The sequence below is a fragment of the Cebus imitator genome, unplaced genomic scaffold (genome assembly GCF_001604975.1).
Source record: "Cebus imitator isolate Cc_AM_T3 unplaced genomic scaffold, Cebus_imitator-1.0 Scaffold266, whole genome shotgun sequence".
Taxonomy (NCBI): Eukaryota; Metazoa; Chordata; class Mammalia; order Primates; family Cebidae; genus Cebus; species Cebus imitator.
The window spans coordinates 1,924,305-1,944,080 of NW_016107581.1; the positions used below are offsets into that span (position 1 = coordinate 1,924,305).

Here is a 19,776-nt window from a genome sequence, read left to right on the forward strand (position 1 = left end):
TGTGCCACCATGCCCAGCTAATTTTTTGTATTTTTAGTAGAGACGGGGTTTCACCATGTTGACCAGGATGGTCTCAATCTCCTGACCTCGTGATCCACTCGCCTCGGCCTCCCAAAGTGCTGGGATTACAGGCTTGAGCCACCGCGCCCGGCCTAATTTTTGTATTTTTAGTTTCACCATGTTGGTCAGGCTGGTCTTGAACTCCTGACCTCGTGATCCGCCCACCTTAGCCTCCCAAAATGCTGGGATTACAGGCGTGAGCCACCATGTCCGGCTTTTTCATACCAGTATTTAAGGAAATTTCACCTCCTAGAGATCTGCTGGAACTGTATTTCCTATGTCCACATCTCAACAAGGGCTGTTTACTTTTACCCTTCATTTAACTTAAATAGTTTCCTCTGTGGCAAAACACTCTTTGTGTTCCTATCAAAACTCAATGTTCAGAAAAGGGATTTCTTGGCCTTGTAGCTCACTAGTTCCATGGTGGTGGAGTTGGGTCTGAAGCTCCCTGAGTCCCAGCCTTGGGCAGCTCAGGGCCTGGCACACAGGAGGCCTGGCACACTGGACAGATGCCTTAGCTTATTGGAAAGTTTTTGGAGACAGAGTCTTGCTCTGTCACCCAGGATGGAGTGCAGTGCCAAGACCTCGGCTCACTGCAACCTCCACCTCCCAGGTTGAAGCGATTCTCGAGCCTCAGCCTTCCGAGTAGCTGGAACCACAGGTGCACACCACCATGCCTGGCTAATTTTTGTATTTTTAGTAGAGATGGGGTTTCGTCATGTTGGTCAGTCTGTTCTCAAACTCCTGACCTCAAGTGATCCTCCTGCCTCAGCCTTCCAAAGTGCTGTGATTACAGGCATGAGCCACTGTGCCTGACCAGCTTATTGGAAAGTTTAAACGACACAGCACATGCTGGCCGCCTGGGGCCTTTGAGCCACCCAGACAGGCTTCCTTTGAATTGGCTGCAACCATCAAAACAAAAACTAGAGGTCTAGTTTAAAAGGGAAAAGTGGCGGCCGGGCGCCATGGGTCAGGCCTATAATCCCAGCACTTTGGGAGGCTAAGGCGGGCAGATCACCTGAGGTCAGGAGTTCGAGACCACCCTGGCCAACATGGTGAAACCCCGTCTTAAAAAAAAAGGGGGGGGTGGGAAGTGGTAGATTCGCCAGCACCAGATGCACATTCCTGAGAAGTGGCTGCTGCGTCTACACGGCATTTTCTTCTGAAGCCCCACTCTGCCTCCCCAGCATGCTTCCTCCATTTCCCTATATCGTCTGGCCCCTGTGGGCATGAGACCCCTGTCTAAATGAATTTCACTAGTAAGAGCAGGTGCTTACCAAATCCCTGCCCTGGTTTAGTGCTTTGGGCTTCCAAATTCATTTAACCTTCACAGCAATCCTATGAGGTAGGTTCTATCCCTGCCATCCGTTTGGGGCAGATAGGTAAACTGAGGCACTGTGCAGCAAGGACATTTGCCCAAGGCCAAAGAGCAAGGGAGGGGACCGAGCCAGGATGTGAGCCCAGGCAGTGCGGGTTCCAGGGCCTGCATTCATCACTGCCAGCCTGACCTGACATCTTTACCCACGCTCACCCACCGCACGCCTCAGAAACAGCCGGACCTCAGCCCTGGCTGTGCCCCGCAGCCTCCTCACCTTTGATCTGCTCGCTGTTCCCCTGAGGGGGTCCCAAGTCCAAGAACAGTCGTGGCATCTCGGGGCCCTTCCTCTCGGGCTTGGGGGGGTCCCCGTCTCCGCTGGGTGCCGTGTCTCCGCCGGCCCTGCTGTCTGGGGCCCCGGGCTCTCCCTCGGAGGCCACCTCCGGCCTGGTTCTCGGGGGCGCTGGCTCCGGCCTCCTCGGGTGCGCCTCCGGTGGCGGTGGCAGTGGTGGCGGCGGTGGCTGTGGCCTCATGTTGTCTACCCATCCGACCTTTGCGTCCACGCCGCTTCCGGGGCCGCCGCCGGGAGCCGTCCCCGTGCCCACTGGGGCTCGGCCCCCACTCCCGAGGTCCAGCCTCCCAGCCCCTGGGACTCTCGGCGCCCCCCCAGTCTCGGGGGCTCTCCTCTCGGTCCCGGGTTCCAGCGTCCCGTTCTTGGGGGCTGGGCCAAGGGGGCCAGGGGCTGTCTCCCCGCCGTTCGGGGAGGAGCCCACTGCGCTGAGTGCAGGGGCTCTCTCCAGAGAGGTCTCTGGGGCTGGCTCCCCGATCGTGGGGGCTGGACCCCAACTCTCGGGCTTCTTCTCCCATGGCCCTGCAGCTCTCCAAGGCCCAGTCTCTGGGGGCCTCTCTGTGTTCCTGGGGAATCTCAGGCCCCCATTCTCTGACACCTTGTCCTCGCTCTTTGGGGGTGTCAGGCCCCCATTCACCAGCACCTTCTCCCCGGCCTCTGGGGACCTCAGCTCCCCATTCTGCAGCGCCTTCTCCTCCCTCCTTGGGGGTGTCAGCTCCCCATTCTCCAGCACTTTCTCTTCTCTCTCGGGGGACGCCAGGGCCCCATTCTCCGCCGCCTTCTCCTCGGTGCCCGCCTTCTCGATGTCCGGGGCTCTCTGGTCCCCGTTCTCCAGCACTGTCACCCCGTTCACTGGGAGGCTCGGGCTTGGGGCTTGTTTCCCGTTGCCGAGGGCTGTTGGGTCCCTGCTCAGGCCCGGGGCTTTCTCTCTGTTCCCGGGGCCTCTCCCCGCCTTCCTGGGTCCGGTCTCCCGGGCTGTCGCCCCCTTCTCCCCCAGGAGGTTCCTTGTCACATCCTCCCGCAGGGACATCAGCAGCTGCTCCGTGCTCACTTGAACCACGAAGGTCGGCTTCTCCCGGGGCCCCGGGAGCAGGAGCGGACCCGGGTCTGGAGGTGGCCGGGGCGCTCCTGGGTCGGGTGGCTCGGGGGGAGCCCGCGGCCGAGGGACCCCTTCCTCCTCGGCCGCCCCCCCACCTGGGAAGGCTCCCTCGGGGGAAAAAGGGGTCTCGGTCTCGTAGCCGCTGTCCCCCGGCTTGGGGCCCGGCGACGAGAGGCCTGAACCGGGACTGGCCACGGCCGAAGGGGGGTCGGGGGACGCGGCCGGGTCCGCGAGGACCCGAGGAGGTGGCGGCGGGGGGGGGGGAGCGGGAGGTGGCCCCCGCCCGGGGTACTGGGGCGCCGCCGCCCCCATAAGGGGGTCCAGAAACTCGGGGGGGGCCGAGGCGGGGGGGGCCATAGGCAAGTCGGCCAGGGAACCCCGCTCTGCCCGCAGCGAGGAGTCGTCCTCGGGGGGGTGGGGACAGCCAAGAGCAGGGTGGCCCCCCCAGCCTGCCACAGCGTCCCCCCGCTCCAGTGGCAGGCAGGAGCAGGCCCCCTCTCGGCTGCACAGGGGACAGGGTAGGGGGCCCCGGCGGCTCGGGCCACCTCCAAGGCTGCTGCTGTCTTCCCCTGGGGAGCTGCCTTCCTCCTCCTCCTCTTCTTCTTCTTCCACCCACGGGGCGGTCCCCCGCTCCCCCAGGACCTCGGCAGGGTCTCCTGCCAGGGTCTCCCCGGCGCCCCGGCCCTCGGGGTCCCAGCCGCTCAGCAGGAAGCTGCCTGACGCTGAGGACTGGGCCGGAAAGAGGGGGGAGGCCCAGGTCTCGGACACCAGCTGGGGCACCTCGGACGGGGCCTGGGGGGCCTGAGGGGCAGGCACTCCTGGGTCCAGGGGGTCCCAGTCGTTAGGGAAGAGAGGCTCAGGAGGGGAGCCGTGCTCCTCCAGGCGGATGTAGTACTCGCTGCTCACGGAGGGGCTGCGGGCACTGATAACAGGCAGCACGCTGGGCGTGGACAGCGCCTCGTAGAAAGGGTTGGAGGGGTTGGCGTGGGGGGCTGGCGGTGCCGACGCTGGCTGCCAGGTGGGCGCCCCCCCACCCCGGCCGGCCCCACGCCGGGCCTTCTCCCACAGGCACTCAAGGTTGAGGCCACGGCTGCTCTCGGTGACCGTGAGCACATCATCAGGGTCGGCCCCAGGGAAGCCATCCAGCAGGGGGAATGGGGAGGACAGGGTCCCCGGGCGGGGTGCACTGTGTGCAGGTGGCCAGGGCCAGGGGAAGGGGCCGTCTCGGGGTGGTGGTGGCGGAGGTGGGGGCCGAGGGGGCCGCTCAGAGAGCAAGTAGGTGAGCTGCAGTTGGAGATCAGAGGCAGAAGGGCGCTGGGCAGGTGGCCGCCAGCAGGACTGAAGTATATCATACCTGGGAAGAGGTGGGGCAGAGTGAACAGGATAGAGACCCAGGGAGGGGACAGACAACCAGAAAGAGGGGGGACAGAGACCCAGAGAGAGGAAGACAGAGACCCAAGAAGTGGGGCAGAGATCCAGGAAGAAGGGGGGACAGAAGAGGGCAGATTCAGAGGAGGTAACTGGGCTGGGGGGTTGGGTATTAAGACCCAGAGAAGCAGGAGTGGGGGGAAGATGCCCATAGAGAGTGGGTGACAGGGACTTGGAGGGAGAGGGGACACAGCAGCAGATGTGGGGAACAGCTGGTGCATGTGGTGCCCTCGTTTGGGCTATGAGTTCTGGAATCAGGTAAGAAGCAGGGATCTAAGGTGAAGCAGGTTCAGATCACAGCTCCGCCACCCCCTGCCTGTGTCCCCCTCCAAGTAGCAGATGCTGTCAGAGAGGATGGGGACATCCCCACTTCACTCTGGAGGGCAAACAGGATGTGGGTGTTGTGAGAAATTAGGTGGGGCTGTGGGACCATCTTGGGTGGGGTGCGGCAGGCCCAGAGCCCCGGATGGGCCAGCCCTCACCAGTAGTCTGCGTAGGGCAGCTTGAGCCTCGGCCGGGCCAGCTTCACATGCTGCTGGCGGACCACGAAGGCGAGGACCTCCTCGTCTGACAGGTGGCGGTAAGGCTGGGCCCCAAACTCAAACAGCTCCCACAGGGTCACCCCCAGGGACCTGTGGAGAGCAGAGAGATATTGCCCAGCCCTGACCCGCCTGGGCCTCAGTTTTCCCATCTGTAGAACCGGTGGCATCTATTAACCCTTCCATCTTCCTTGCCTGCCTCGACCCCGTGGCCCAGGGTCCTCACCAGATGTTGCTCTCACGGCTCTGGTCCACCACCATGAAGGTCCCGTGCAGCTCCCCGAGGAGCTCGGGCGCTGCCCAGCGCAGCGGGATCCACAGGCGCTCTGGGGTCAGGTAGTAGTCCTCCTGGGGAAGCCAGGGCCGGGTCAGACAGGTCAGGGCACCCCATAGCCCCCATCCCGACGGGGGGCAGCCGTACTTTGTAGTTGCTGTGGGCGAGCCCGTAGTCTCCAATGCGCACGGTCAGGTCCGAGGTCAGCAGGCAGTTGCGCAGGGCTAGGTCGCTGCGGGAAGAACGCGAGGAGGTGGGCGCAGGGACAGCCCTCCTACGCCACCCCTGATCATGCCCCTTCCATCTGACTCCGCCCCTCACATGACCCCGCCCCACGACACTCACTATGCCCTTGCCTCTTACTCCGCCCCTTCACTCTGACTGCTTTCATTCTACCCTGCTGTCTTGTCTTCTCCCCTCCCCTGCTTTCTCCAAGCCTCCTCTCCTTTTCCTCTGTCCTGGTTCCTCATTTTCTTCATCTGACCCTTCTCTGTTGACTCCTCCCCCTCCCCTTCCCGGCCCCTCTCCTCACCACCTGACCCTGCATCCCCCTCATCTAGCTCTTTCCATTCCTTTCCTGGCCCCTCCTCCTCTTCTGACCCCTCCCCCTCCCCGACTCCGACTCCTCCTCTGGCTCCTCCTCCTCTCCTGCCCCTCCTTCTCTCCTGGCTCCTCCTCTCCTGAACCTTCCCCCTCCCCTGGTTTCTCCTCTTCTTCTGACCACTCGCCCTCCCCTGGCTCCTCCTCTCCCTCCTCTGGCTCCTCCTCATCTCCTGGTCCCTCTTCCTCTCCTGGCTCCTCTTCTTTCTCTCCTGACCCTTTCCCCTCCCGTGGTTCCTCCTCCTCCTCCTCTCCTGGCCTCTCCCCTCATCACCGGACCCTGCCTCCCTCTCACTTGGCTCCTCCCATTCCCCTCCTGGCCCCTTCTCTCCTGGCCCCTCCTCCTCCAGACCCCCCTTGGTTCATTCCTATTTTGTGTCAGCCAGTCATGGGTCCGCCCCCACTTTAACCCCTGCTCTGCAGCCTCCACTCCTTCCCATTAGTAGCTCCTCCCGCGGCTCCCCGGCTCTCCCACCTGTGCACGTAGTTGTGGGAGTGCAGGTGCGCTAGCCCGCGGGCGATCTCCAAGCCCATCCTCTGCAGCGTTCGCAAGTCTCGAGGGGGTAGCTCGGGGGACAGGCCCTCAGGGGGCCGCTGGGCTCGGAGGTAACGCTTCAGGTCCCCCTGGGAGGGAGGCAAGGAAGGTCAGCACCACTAGCCCCTCACACCTCCACTGAATCTGCCCCGAGGTTGGGGTGGCCTCTGCTGTCACTAGGTAGCCCCTCTGAGCCTCAGATTCCCCTGCTGCTTGAAGCAGGTAATAAGAGTCCATCTCGCCTGCTTGTTCAGCGCAGCCCCCAGGACAGTCAGCACTTGAGAAATGCACATGCCACACATCATCTACGATGATGATGATGCTGACGAAAAAGTCCAAGGGCACCAGGCTTGGCCCTGCCCCGTCCAGCTCCTCCCTCTGCTCTTCCCCAACCACCCAAGACCCTCACCAGTTGACAGAACTCCATAATCAGCAGAAACGGCAGCGTCTCCACGCACAGACCCAGGCACTGAAGTACGTTGGGATGCTGCAAGCTCCTGCGGAGTGAGGATGTGATGGGTCGGGGAGGCAGCCCCTTCCTCCTCATGCCCACCCAGTCTCCCAGCTGAACCAAACTGCTGCCTCCACCCTTTTTTATTGTTTTGGTTTTTTGAGATGGAGTCTCACTCTGTCACCCAGGCGGGAGCCCTGCCCCAGCCTCCCAAGTAGCCAGGATTACGGGCATGTGCTACTACACCCGGCTAATTTTTGTATTTTTAGTAGAGACGGGGTTTCTCCATATTGGCCAGGCTGGTCTCGAATTTCTGAAGCAATGCACCCTCCTCGGCCCCCCAAAGTGTGGGGATTACAGGTGTGAGCCCCCGCACCACTTTACCTTTTGGATCTCGGTCTCCTCACCTCAGAGTCTGTCTCCTTGACTACACCCCACTCCTTCTCCTTTTATTTTTTATTTACTTATTTATTTTTTTGAGATGGAGTCTTGCTCTTTCGCCCTCGTCTCTGTCTGGATGGCCCTCACTGGCCTGCTCCTGGGGCCAGATACACAGGCACCCCTGTACCTCTCCTTTCTCCTTATGCCTCACCTCCATCTTCATTCCTGCCCCGGACTCTTCTCGGTCTCCTCCTCTTCCTCCCCCCAGCCTCCTCCTGGCCTCCTTGGCTCCAGTCTCCCTCCTTCCCTTTGCCCCTGACCTGCTTTTCACTGCACACTACCCTCCGCGGCTCCCCAGCACCCCAGGACAGAGCACCGGCACTTTGATCCCTCCTGCCCCTCGGGCTGGGCTGGGGGTCAGCTTCAGCCCTTGTGGGTTTTCCCAACTTGCAGGCCCTTGCTTAGGCCCAGGCCTTTGCACCTACAGTTCCCTCTCTCTTTTCTTTTCTTTCCTTTTTAAAAAAAAATTTTTTTTTTTTGAGACGGAGTTTCGCTCTTGTCACTCAGGCTGGAGTGCAATGGTGCAATCTCGGCTCACTGCAACCTCCGCCTCCCAGGTTCAAGCAATTCTCCTGCCTCAGCCTCCCAAGCAGCTGGAATTACAGGTGCCCACCACCACACCCAACTAATTTTTGTATTTTTAGTAGAGATGGGGTTTCTCCATGTTACCAGGCTGGTCTTGAACTCCCGACCTCTGGCGATTCGCCCACCTTGGCCTCCTAAAGTGCTGGGATTACAAGCATGAGCCACTGTGCCCGGCCTGCAGAACGCCCACCTCTCATCAAGTTCTCTTGGCACCCCGGGCCTCTGCATCAACATCTCCCCAGGAAGCTTCGCTGCCCCCCAGTGCTGGGCTGGATGCCCCTGCTTTACCCTCATGCTGTGGGAAAGAGTCAGGCTCAGGGGTTTGAACCCTGACTCCCACTTTACTAGGTGTGTCATCTCAGACAAATCACTTCTATACTCCCGGCCTCAGTTTCCCTCATCTGTAAAAGGGAAACCGAGTAGCTGGGACTACAGGCACCCGCCACCACACTTGGCTTAATTTTTGTATTTTTAGTCGAGACAGGGTTTCACTATATTGATCAGGCTGGTCTCGAACTCCTGACCTCAGGCGATCTGCCTGCCTTGGCCTCCCAAAGTGCTGGTATTACAGGCTTGAGCCACCACACCCTGCCACCTGGCTAATTTTTGTATTTTTTAGTAAAGACTGGGGTTTTGCCATGTTGGCCATGGTGGTCTCAAGCTCCTGACCTCAAGTGATTCCTGGGCCTCAGCCTCCCAAAGTGCTGGGATTACAGGCATGAGCCACTGAGTCTGGCCTTCACCTTGCATGCAAACTGCATTTCCAGGGCTGCTCACTCTCCATGAGCTTCTTCTTGTCTCACAGCCTTTGCACCTGCTGTTCCTGCTGCCTGGGACGCACTTCCCACAGTGCTTTGCATGGCTGACTCCTCCAAGTCAACCCGGCCTCCCTGATGGTCCTGTCCAAGGCAGGGCTTTGTCACATACTGCCTCATTTCCTCATGGTACTTATTCTCCGACAGTGTCTCTTTTTAAGATGCATTTCTGGCTTTGGCATAGTGGCTCTCGCCTGAAATGCCAGCACTCTAGGAGGCTGAGGCGGGAGGATCGCTGGAGCCTAGAAGTTTGAGACCAGCCAGGGCAACACAGTGAGACTCCATCTCTACAATTTAGAAAAAAAAAAAAAATAGCCAGGCTGGGCGCAGTGGCTCACACTTGTAATCCCAACACTGGGAAGCTAAGATGGATGGATCACGAGGTAAGGAGTTCAAGACCAGCCTGGCCACCATGGTGAAACCCCCATCTCTACTAAAAATACAAAAAATTAGCGGGGCATAGTAGTGTGCGCCTGTAATCCCAGCTACTTGGGAGGCTGAGGTAGGAGAATCCATTGAACCTGGGAGGCGGAAGTTGCAGTGAGCCAAGATTGTGCCAGTTCACTCCAGCCTGGGTGACAGCGCAAGACTTCATCTAAAAAAAAAATAGATAAATAAATGAAAAGAAAAATTAGCCAGGCAGAGTGGCTATGTAGGCAGCTGAGGCAGGAAGATCATGAGCCCAGGAGGTCAAGGCTGCAGTGAGCCTTGGAAAAAAAAATTTTTTTTCTTCATTTATCTATTTTGTGTCTTCTCCACTAGGGGGTGAGCTCTCCTAGGATGAGAATTTGATGTGTCTTCTTCCTGCCTGATGTCCCGGGTGCCTAGACTAATAAATGCTCAATAATTAACACATGCAAAGAGAAGGACTGGAGGTCTTCAGGAGGGTGAGAATATTTGGAGGTCTGCAGGAGGGTGAGAACGTTTCAGGCTTGCAGTCCAGAGTCTGGCCAGGAGCGGGTGCACAGGAACTTACTAGTTACTTTCCAACTGGGGGCCTGGGGTGAGGCAGAGTCACGTGTGTGGTGTGAGGTCACTGCCCAGTACTCAGCCGTCTACTGCCTGTGTGTAACCAGGCTCTGCTGTTAATGCTGTGTGTCCTTCTCGGGAGAACAGGGTCTCTTGCTCCTGCTTGGCAGAAGAATCATGCCACAAAGTGTTGTTGTTTTCTTGCTCTGTCTCCCAGGCCAGAGAGCAGTGGCACAATCTTGGCTCACTGCAACCTCTGCCTCCGGGAGTCAAATGATTCTCCTGCCTCAGCCTCGTGAGTAGACGGGATTACAAGTGCCCGCCATCACACCTGGCTAATGTTTGTATTTTTAGTAGAGACGGGGTTTCACCATGTTGGCCAGGCTGGTCTTGAACTCCTGACCTCATGGTCTGCCTGCCTCGGCCTCCCAAAGTGCTAGGATTACAGGCGTGAGCCACCACACCCGGCCTGACAAAAGTGTTCATAAAGCTTCTGCCATGTGTGGCGCTTGAACGTTGGCTGGAGCTCCTAGCATGGGAGACTCGGGATGGCTGGTGCAGAAAGAAGCCAGGATTCACTGCACATCACCCACGAATCTGGCCAAGGCCGGCCGCTCTGCTGTCAAATCCTCCCAGCAACCTGCTAGGTAGGATGATGATCACTATTTGATCCAGACGGAAACAGGCTCAGAGAGGCGAAGTGACTTGCCTAGGGTCACACAGCTGGTAACGATGGCGACGTTGGAATTTGATCTCATGTCTGTGGCTCGATCAGCACACGTCTGCTGAGAGCCAACAAAAGTTGTGCTCGGGAAACGAGACGGACCCTGAGCTGCCGCTAGTATAGACCAGCACTGTCCAACATAACTTTGCAAAGGTGGAAATGTTCTAGACCAGGCCTGCCTCTCAGGGAGCCACTGGCTACAGGTGGCTATCGAGCACTTGAGATATGATGAGGATTTTAAATGTAATTGCATTTTAATTAGCTTAAATTTTATTTTTTTATTTATATAGAGACAGGGTCTCGCTCTGTCGCCCAGGGGGAGTGCAGTGGTGCAATCATAGCTCACTGCAGCCTCCAGTTTCTGGCCTCAAGCAGTCCTCCCACTTTGGCCTCCTGAAGTGGTGGGACTACAGGCACACACCACGGTGCCCATCTTAGCTTAAATCTGATCGACATAGGCGGCCAGTGGTTGCCAGCACAGGTCTAGGGAGAGATAGGCAATAAGCAAATAAGGAGATAATATAGTGACAAGCTGGGATACGGGCTATGGAGAAAACACACGCCGTGATGTGGCGGAGCATCCCAGGACCCTCTTTGGAAGGAGGGGAGGATTTAGGGGAGGTCTCTGTGAGCTGAGACCTGAGGAAGGAAAGGGGCCCCATTCACAGCTGGGGGTGAGCAAGGAGTGATATTCTAGAGAGAGGATATAGCAAGGACCAAGGCACTAGGCAGGGAAGAGGCTTCCGTGGTGAGGGTCAGTGAGGAGGCCAGGGTGGCTGGGATGAGGGGGACAGTGGCAGGAAGGGGACAGCGTCAGACTGTGCAGGGCCTGTGGGCTGTCAGGGAGAGCAGATGTGTCCTGTAGGCAGTGGGGAGCCATGGGAGGGTTTGGAGCAAGGAGTGCCAACATCCAATGTGTCTCTCAAGGTAAAGTCCACCTTTACAACTGTTCTGATGAGGGGTCTCTGCGAACACCCCCTTTCCAAAACAGGGAACTCACTACTTCACAAGGAATTTATCTGGCAAATGTTTACCTAGACCCCATCCTAGAAGCAATTAGAGTGGAGAACAGACCAAGCAGAGCAGGGACGGAGCTCCTCAGTGGCCTGCATGCACACCTGCTCGGGGACCTGGTCTGTGTCCTGGGGAAGGGAAGAACCAGCCGGTACCCAGCACTGAACATGGGGATCTCACATCCTCTCAGCTGCCCCCTTCAGGAGGACACTAGGGCTTCCTGAACTGACTTTACAGATGAAGATCCGGAGGTTCAAAGTGGAGAGGAGCAGGCCTCTAGCTCAGCTTCTGTGCCCCCTTCTCCACCATCCTGCCTCTCACTTCCCACCCCTTGCTCGGTCCAGAGGAAGAACCTGAGGTTCAGGGAGGGAAGTTCTCCTGCCAGAGCTGCACAGCCAGGAAGAGGTAGATTCCAGGTTTGACCCCATACAGCGCTCCTTCCAGTCCTGAATGTCACCTGGACAAGGCGCACACCCCCTGAGAAGCCCCCAGTACCTGTACGGCTGTGCCTCTGAGATGAACTTGCGTTGCTCCAGGGGCCCGGCGCTGGCTCGGAGCTCCTTCACCACCACTTGGGCGGGGGTGTAGTCGGAGAAAATCTCTCCCAGGATCACCTGGTCAAGGAGTGCCCAGGAGTCAGTGAGTGCCGTTTCTCCAGCCCCTTCCCCTTGGGACTAGCTCCACTCCACCACACAGCTCCCCACCCCCGGCTCCTTTCTAGATTGTTCCTTCACATCCCACCACCCTCGACCCCCACCAGACATGGGGTGAGACACTCACGGGCCCAGAGTCCGATGGACGCAGGGACGGATGGAAGGATGGACAGACGGACGGACGCGTGGAGAGCCAGGTGGCGCGGCGGAGTGGTCAATGGAGTGAGGAGGGAGGCGCTGACTGACAGATGTCGGGATGGGGCGGGTGGGAGCGGGGATGGCAGGCTGAGGGGGCACGGGGAGCAGGCGAGGGACAGATGAGAAGTGGTGAGAGCAGGGGTGTGGACACAGAACAGGACAACCCGGGATCCATGGAGCCCTGCCTCCCCTCCCCAGCCCACTCACCTTCCCAAACCAGCCACTCCCAATCTCCTGCAGGTAGCTGAGATGCTGGCGGCTAAGGCCCAGTGGGGTGGTCATGTCTGGGGAGGGCAAGAGTGGAAAGTCCCTGAGCCTCTCCCCCTTCCTGAGTGCCACCAACACATCCCAAGTCAGTAGGGACTGGGGTCAGAGCAGACATCACTCTCTTTTCATTGGCTGCCACCCACATTCCATGTCAGAATATCAGATTCCTCATTGGCTGCTCACAAGACTCCAGCATCCAATCAGTCCTTCTCTTTGGCATCCCAAGCTCCTACGACGTGATTTCAGCCTCCCATTGGCTGCCTCTGAGACTGTGCTCTATGCTAATCTCACCACTGCTTGCCCCACAAGAATCCCCAAATCTGGTTTTGGATGAAGCAAGGGCTTCTACCAAGATGATCTCTGTCTGCCTCCCCCCATAGGCTGCTTCCCAGATTCCGGGACTTCCACCTCTACCTTTCCCATTGGCCTTCCCTGGTCTCAGCCTCCCCAGCCCTGAAGGAAGACACTCAACATCTTCTGGCCTTTCCTGGGACACCATGGAATTCTAGTCATGGCGTGGGGCAGTACCTGAGTGTGAAGGCTGCGGGGCAGGCATTGGCAGGGAGACCTCAGCCAGCGGGAGAATGTAGACATCAGGCAGCGACTGTGAGGAGGAGGTCTCCTCCGCCGGGGGAGTGTACTCTCCAGAGCAGTCCTCCCCTTCAGGGTTCTCAAACTCCTGGGGCGAGGAGGGACGAGGAGGGGTGGGAGAACGCAGGGCTGAGAGACGCGCCATCGTCTTTCTCTTAAGTTTGTTTCCCCTTCATTCTCGTAACTGTCCCCCAGTCCCGGCCCAATTTCCATCCCCCATTTCTCCATCCCAAGGCTCCAGATCTTGCCATAGCTTCAAGTTAGAAGGTGCTTTTAGGTTGACTGCCCCCCTCTCCCCACTAACAACCTAGCTTGGGGGTAAAGGCCTTGTTGGAGTCTTCCTCTCCAAGTTGAAACCCCTCATGCACCTCACCTTGAAGCCGACATCGCCCCGTTTGCAGCAGAGACAGGTGAGGAGGAGGAAGATGAAGGCCAGCAGGCCGGAGCAGGAAATGAGGACCACAGCGTAGGGAGGAGCCAGAGGAGCCCGACCCAGGGCGAATCCATCTGTGGGCACAGGGCTGGGCTGGGGTCCCAGCTTCAAGTCCCTAGATCCTGGAATCATGGCCCCCTTCCGTCCCAGCACGTCTTGGACTACAACTCCCATGATGCTCTACGACCAGGGGCCCCTTGGCAGAGGTGCAGAGTGGCCCAAGGCATTGTGGGAGTTGTAGTTTGGGGCCTTCCCAAGTGGTTGGATTGGGGGTGGGGTCTCCTCGTCCCAAACTGGGACCCCCCCCCCACCTCATCCCACCCCATCCTCTCACCCCAGACTTGGATGAATTCCAGTGAGGGCTGAGGGAAGGAGGAGTAATAGTGAAGCTTGGAGCTTGCAGAATTTAAAATACGCTCCCATGGACAGCCCCATTACCCCTCACTGGGGAGGAGAACGAGCTCTCAGCTGCAGGCTGGGTGAAGATTCTTGCCCCATGCTGGAACCTCCCAGTTTGTGGGGTTGAGATCTGTCTTTTTTAGGGACGCTTGGCGCACACCGATGTCCTCTATCCCCAGCACAAGACTGCGAGAAGGGAACTCCGCAAGCCCGGGGTCTCTCCAGAAGCCAGAGACAGCCTCCCGTGTTGTGTCCCCCTTAGAAATAGTATTCCTGTCCTCTGCCCCCAATTCTCCCAGAGGCCCTGTCCGTCCCCGGCTTCCTGCACACACCTGCACAAACACATGCGTGGACGCATACACACACGTTGCCCAAACGGAGCCCCCTCCCCACCCAGCCCCCAGCCTCCCTCCCACAGGCCCTGCTGACAGAAGCACCGTCCCCGCCGCTCCGGGCCCAGCTGGGCTGCGGGAAGACGCGCACCAGGTGACGGGCCGGGACCCGCAGACAGACCCCTGGGCAGACAGCGAGGCCGCCGCGGGGGTGGGGGCCGCCGGACAGACTGATGGCCCGACAGACTCACCGGGGTGGGCCGGGGACGCCAGGCAACCGGAGGCGGAGACGGCCGCAAGGAGGATGAGGGCGCCGGGGGCAGGCATCTTGTCGAGGATGGCAGGGAGGTGGAGGTGGTGGCGGCTGGGGAGGAGGGGGGGGCGGGCCCTCAGCCCCCAGCCATGGGGACCCGCGCGACCCTGGCCTCCTCCCGGCCCAGGAGAGGGGCTGGAGACGCAGGACAGGGGGAGGGAGGGGCTGCTTGCTGGCTCAGGTACCCCCCTCCCCCTCTTTGAAGGGACAGACGGATGAAGGGATGGAGAGGCGGACAGAGGAGAGGAGCTGGGGAGCCGGGGTTGCTGGGGTGGGGGGGAGAGGGTAGGATGGGGGGGGCGAGAAAGAGGGCCCCGCCCCCGAGGGCAGCCGGGATTGGGGGAGCAGAGAGCCTGTCACAGGAAGGGTGGGAGGAGGGAGGATGGAGCGTCGTCATGGCAACTGGCTCCCCCGTAGCATTGGCTGCCAGGAGGGAGGGGAGGAAAGGGGAGGGGGAGGGATAGACAGGGACCAGCACACACTTGCGGGGGGGCGGGGGGGCAGGGCCCACGGGTGCCTGGCCCGGACACCGCTGTGACATGCCACCACCATGGACACATGTGCTACACGCTAAGATGCAGCTGTCAGGCTCGCGCAGCCCACACACAGCTGACACACGTCGCAGGGACCCTCATAGACAAGCGCATCACATACAAAGGTGGACAGCCATCAGCAGACGGGGACACGTACACGTCACACACAAAGACGCAGGGACGGCCGCACTGGAAACGCACAGGCAGGCCCGCTTCCAGCACAGATGCACCCGGCCACGCAGGAACGTCAAAGCATCACAAAGACCCACACATGCCTCAGACAAAGTAAAGCCCCACATCCACAGACGCACACGCCACAGGCAAAGATCCCCACGGACACCACCGTGACATGCTGACACTCATAGTCACAGCCACGCAGACAGTCCCTAGATACGTGGGCAACAAAGAACACCCACAGACGCAATTATCACATACATGCATGTCAGACACACACATCACATGAACTAACATACATGAGTACACAGAAACACACATAACACATGCATGTACATGGAAATGTAACATGCCTCACACGGACACATGCTTCACTCGGATGGATACACCAGACATATTACATACACATGTATATGGGCACACACAACTTATACTTACAGGGCTACATAATTTACTTGCAAAAATAACACATAAACATCACACACTGATACACATAACATGCACATATGCACAGTCACACATTATACGTAAGCACAGACATGGGCACACAGATTGAATACACAGACACACAGAGATGCACTTATCACACACCTAAACAGCCATGGACACACACAACACAAATACACACACCTTTCACACAAGGTTACAAAGACACAGAACCGCACCACAGTCACACATCACATATATAAACACACGGACACGCATAACATACAAAGACACACACCCACAACACAGACACGCACAGACACACGGATCGCAAATACCCACGTTTCCCGTGAGGTTACGCAGACGTTACACAACCACAAGCACTTGCCTCATACAAAAGATACATGATCATAGTTTATTTAATATATTTATTCTTATGAGCATTTAGTCTGTGCCAGGTATCGTCCGCAGCGTTTTACACGTACAGAATTACCTTTCAATCCTCACCACCGCCCTCTGAGATAGGTATTTTTAAATCATGCCCATTGTACAGATGAGGCAACTGAGGCACAGCGCGGGGCAGTCACCTGCCCCGAGGCACACAAGCCCGGGAGTGGCAAAGCTGGGACTGGAACCCGGTCCATCGGGGACACCGACACATCAGACAAGGACACACATACATCACGTGCCAGGCCGCCGCCGTCTGGGGGTCACATCCCACCCTCCAGCGCCCCGAGTTGCAGACACACCCGGAAGCGCGGACTCCCACCCTGGGCGCGGACCTCTCCATCGTCCGTGAGCACCTGCGAGGCGTCCCCCTGGGTGAGGCTGGGCCGGAGCTGCGCACCCAAGACGCAGCCTCAGCAACACTCGGCGCAGGCGACCCAGCCCCCCACCCCAACCCCCAGTAGGGGCCCAGGGCTTTCCACCAAAACGCGCAGCCGTGGCGCACACCGGCCGGGCAGTGCACACTCCCCGCAGAGCGCAGCCCTCCTCATCGCGGGGCTCCGGGGAAGGGGGAAGGGGCTGCCCTCGGGGTGTCTCGTTGGAGAAACTGAGGCAGGTTCATCACGGGAGGGAGGGGGCGCACGGCCGGGGCTGCAGGGAGGAGGGGATGGAATCGGGGGGCGGGGAGTGAGAAAAGACGCAATTCGCTGCCCTGGTGGCTGAAGGGCACAGAACCTGGCGGAAGCAGAGGCTTATGGGAGGTGTAGTCCTGCCCCTGAGACTTGTAGGAAATGTAGTCCTGGCCGACCCAGCAAGGAGGCTCAGGTTAAGCAGCGGCTGGATGCGGGTCGCAGGGGCCGAGGGAGGGTCCGCTGCCTGGGACTTTGGAAGTGATGTGGGCAGAATTATCCTAGGGAGCGGCACAGGCGGGGCTGCAGTCCTGACTCTGGCCCCAGCTCGCTTGTTGTTTATGTATTCACTCAACAAACGTTTATTAAGCGCCCACTATGTGATTAAGCAGGCCCTGAGCCAGAAGCTGGGGGCGCAGCAGGAAGCAAGTGAGACACTTTCCCTGCCCCTCTGGGAGTCTCGGGGGTTCAAGGAAAGCAGCCAGGAGTGGAATAATTGCACAACAGGACTTAGCCCTGCCAGGCACCTCTGAGCCAGGGTGGGGATGGGGTGGGGCTTGTCTACGGAGTAACAGAGGGTTCCCGAGAGCTTTTCAAACTGTGAGCACCCAGCCACTAGCAGGGGTGACATCAAGATTCTCGGTGGTCTCAGAAACCAAGTCACTCTCTGAAAAGAAAGGAACAAAAAAATCCTCCGTGGCAACCAGCATTTTTTTATTTTTATTTTTTTATTTTTATTTATTTATTTATTTTTTTTTTGAGACAGAGTTTCGCTCTTGTTACCCAGGCTGGAGTGCAATGGCACGATCTCTGCTCACCGCAGCCTCCGCCTCCTGGGTTCAGGCAATTCTCCTGCCTCAGCCTCCTGAGTAGCTGGGATTACAGGCACGCGCCACCATGCCCAGCTAATTTTTTGTAGTTTTAGTAGAGACGGGGTTTCACCATGTTGACCAGGATGGTCTCGATCTCTTGACCTCGTGATCCATCCGCCTCGGCCTCCCAAAGTGCTGGGATTATAGGCGTGAGCCACCGCGCCCGGCCAACCAGCATTTTTTTTAATGGAATCGAATAAACTAGAACTCCATAGCAGAGTGCATGCTCAGTGTAAAAGAAATGAAACTTTTTTTTTTTGGAGACAGGGTGTCGCTCTGTTGCCCAGGCTGGAGTGCAGTGGTGCAATTATAGCTCACTGCAGCCTCAAACTCCTGGGCTCAAGCAGTCCTCCTACCTTAGCCTCTGGAGTAGCTAGGACGACAGGTGCATGCCTGGATAATTTTTAAATTTTTATTTTTGTAGATATGGGATCTCCCTCTGTTGCCCAGGCTAGTCTTGAACTCCTGGCCTCAAGCGATCCTCCTGCCTCAGCCTCCCAAAGCACTGGGATTACAGGCCTGAACCACTCTTCCTGGCCCATATTTAAAACTTTTATATTTTATTTTATTATTATTATTATTTTTTGAGACAGAGTCTCGCTCTGTCGCCAGGCTGGAGTGCAGTGGCATGATCTCGGCTCACTGCAACCTCCACCTCCCTGGTTCAAGCAATTCTTCTGCCTCAGTCTCCCAAGTAGCTGGGAATACAGGCATGTGGCACCATGCCCAGCTAATTTTTGTATGTTTAGTAAAGATGGGAGGGGGTGGTTTCACCTTGTTAGCCAGGATGGTCTTGATCTTCTGACCTTGTGATCCACCTGCCTCAGCCTCCCAGAGTGCTGGGATTACAGGCGTGAGCCACCGTGCCTGGCCAAATAGTTATTTTTATAAAAATAGGTTTACACATTAACTTGCAATGAAAGCCCAGCACTTTGAGAGGCCAAGGTGGGAAGATCACTTGAGGTCAGGAGTTCGCGACCAGCCTGGCCAACATGGTGAAACCCCATCTCTACAAAAAATACAAAAATTAGCCAGGCATGGTGGCGCACACCTATAGTCCCAGATACTTGGGGCGCTGAGGCATGAGAATCGCCTGAACCTGGGAGGTGGAGGTTGCAGTGAGCCAAGATCATGCCACTGCACTTCAGTCTGGGCGACAGCGAGACTCAGTTTCAATAACAGCGACAACAAATTTGCTGAATGAAGGAAAGAACGAGGTTATTTCCTGCAGGTGCATTTGATGACTGATTCAAGCCAAGACCACTCCCCTGTCCCTTGGGTGTCGTCCACTCAGCACAAGTTCCCAGCACATGGACTAGGACTGTCTATCGCAGGGAGGAGGAAGAGCAAGGGGCCGTGAGGACACAGAAGGGTGCACTGCACTGAGCCAGGATCCCTTGCAGAGAAGCCTTCAGAGAGGATGACATTTACTCCCGGCTGTAGCTGGAAGCCGGGGAGAGGCTGAGGCTGGGACTGGGGAGCTGAGCAGGAAGGAGGGTGTTCTAGGCAGGGGCCACAGAGGGCACGGAGGCCTGCAGCTGTGGAACCACTTGGGACCTTTAAAAACTTGCACCTCCGCTGCCCACAGCCTCCCAGAGTGTTGGCTCCGGCCCAAATCTCCCTGTCATTGCTGGCTGTCTTTCTCCCACACCTTCACATCTAGCCCATTAGCTGACTCTACTTTCAAAATATTCCCAGAATCCGGCCACCTGTCACCACCTCTGCCTCTGCCGTCATTGTTTGCTTGGACTGTTGCAGTAGCCTCCTTGACGAGCTCCACCCTTGCCCCTCACACCATCGTCTCTTCCTGCTGTGGCAGCCTGGGAAGCCTCTTATTGTTATTAATAATAATGCAGGTGTGCGCCACCATACCCAACTAATTTTTGTATCTTTAGTAGAGTGGGGATTTCATTTTGTTGGCCAAGCTGGTCTCGAACTCCTGACCTCAGGTGATCCGCCTGCCTCGGCCTCCCAAAGTGCTGGGATTATAGTTGTGGGCCACTGCAGCCTGGCCTATTTCACTTTTAATGGAGGTATAATTTACATATAATAACAAGTACGGATCTTAAGAGTACAGTTTGATGCCAAAGCATGATGGCTCATGCCTGTGATCACAGCACTTCGCAGCATAGTAAGACCCTGGCTCTACAAAAATAAAAATTAAAAAAATCATCTGGGCGTGGTGGTGCACACCTGTAGTTCGTGCTACTCAGGAGGCTGAGGCAGGAGGATGACTTGAGCCCAGGAGTTGGAGGCTGCAGTGAGTTATGATTGTACCACTGCGCTGTAGCCTGGGCAGCAGAATGATACC

At 57.8% G+C, this 19,776-nt stretch overlaps 1 protein-coding gene across 3 annotated transcripts in view; it reads right to left on the reverse strand.

The window, feature by feature from the left end:
* The window catches only part of LMTK3 (lemur tyrosine kinase 3), a 27,925-nt gene extending 11,266 nt beyond the window's left edge, over window positions 1–16,659 (reverse strand). The window contains exons 1-12 of one of the 3 annotated variants that reach the window (XM_037728467.1): window positions 16,300–16,659; window positions 14,323–14,435; window positions 13,281–13,414; window positions 12,845–12,995; window positions 12,257–12,333; window positions 11,694–11,812; window positions 6,609–6,696; window positions 6,140–6,288; window positions 5,212–5,296; window positions 5,017–5,138; window positions 4,734–4,883; window positions 1,653–4,177 (exon numbers count right to left, since the gene is read on the reverse strand). In XM_037728467.1, coding sequence (XP_037584395.1) covers window positions 1,653–4,177; window positions 4,734–4,883; window positions 5,017–5,138; window positions 5,212–5,296; window positions 6,140–6,288; window positions 6,609–6,696; window positions 11,694–11,812; window positions 12,257–12,333; window positions 12,845–12,995; window positions 13,281–13,414; window positions 14,323–14,435; window positions 16,300–16,307 — 3,721 coding nt within the window. In that variant the 5' untranslated portion in view covers window positions 16,308–16,659. Of the gene's footprint in view, window positions 1–1,652; window positions 4,178–4,733; window positions 4,884–5,016; window positions 5,139–5,211; window positions 5,297–6,139; window positions 6,289–6,608; window positions 6,697–11,693; window positions 11,813–11,978; window positions 12,071–12,256; window positions 12,334–12,844; window positions 12,996–13,280; window positions 13,415–14,322; window positions 14,436–16,266 lie in introns of those variants that run through there. The other 2 variants (XM_017500462.2, XM_017500463.2) reach the window with 2 other exon arrangements.
* Between the last annotated feature and the right edge of the window lie 3,117 nt (window positions 16,660–19,776).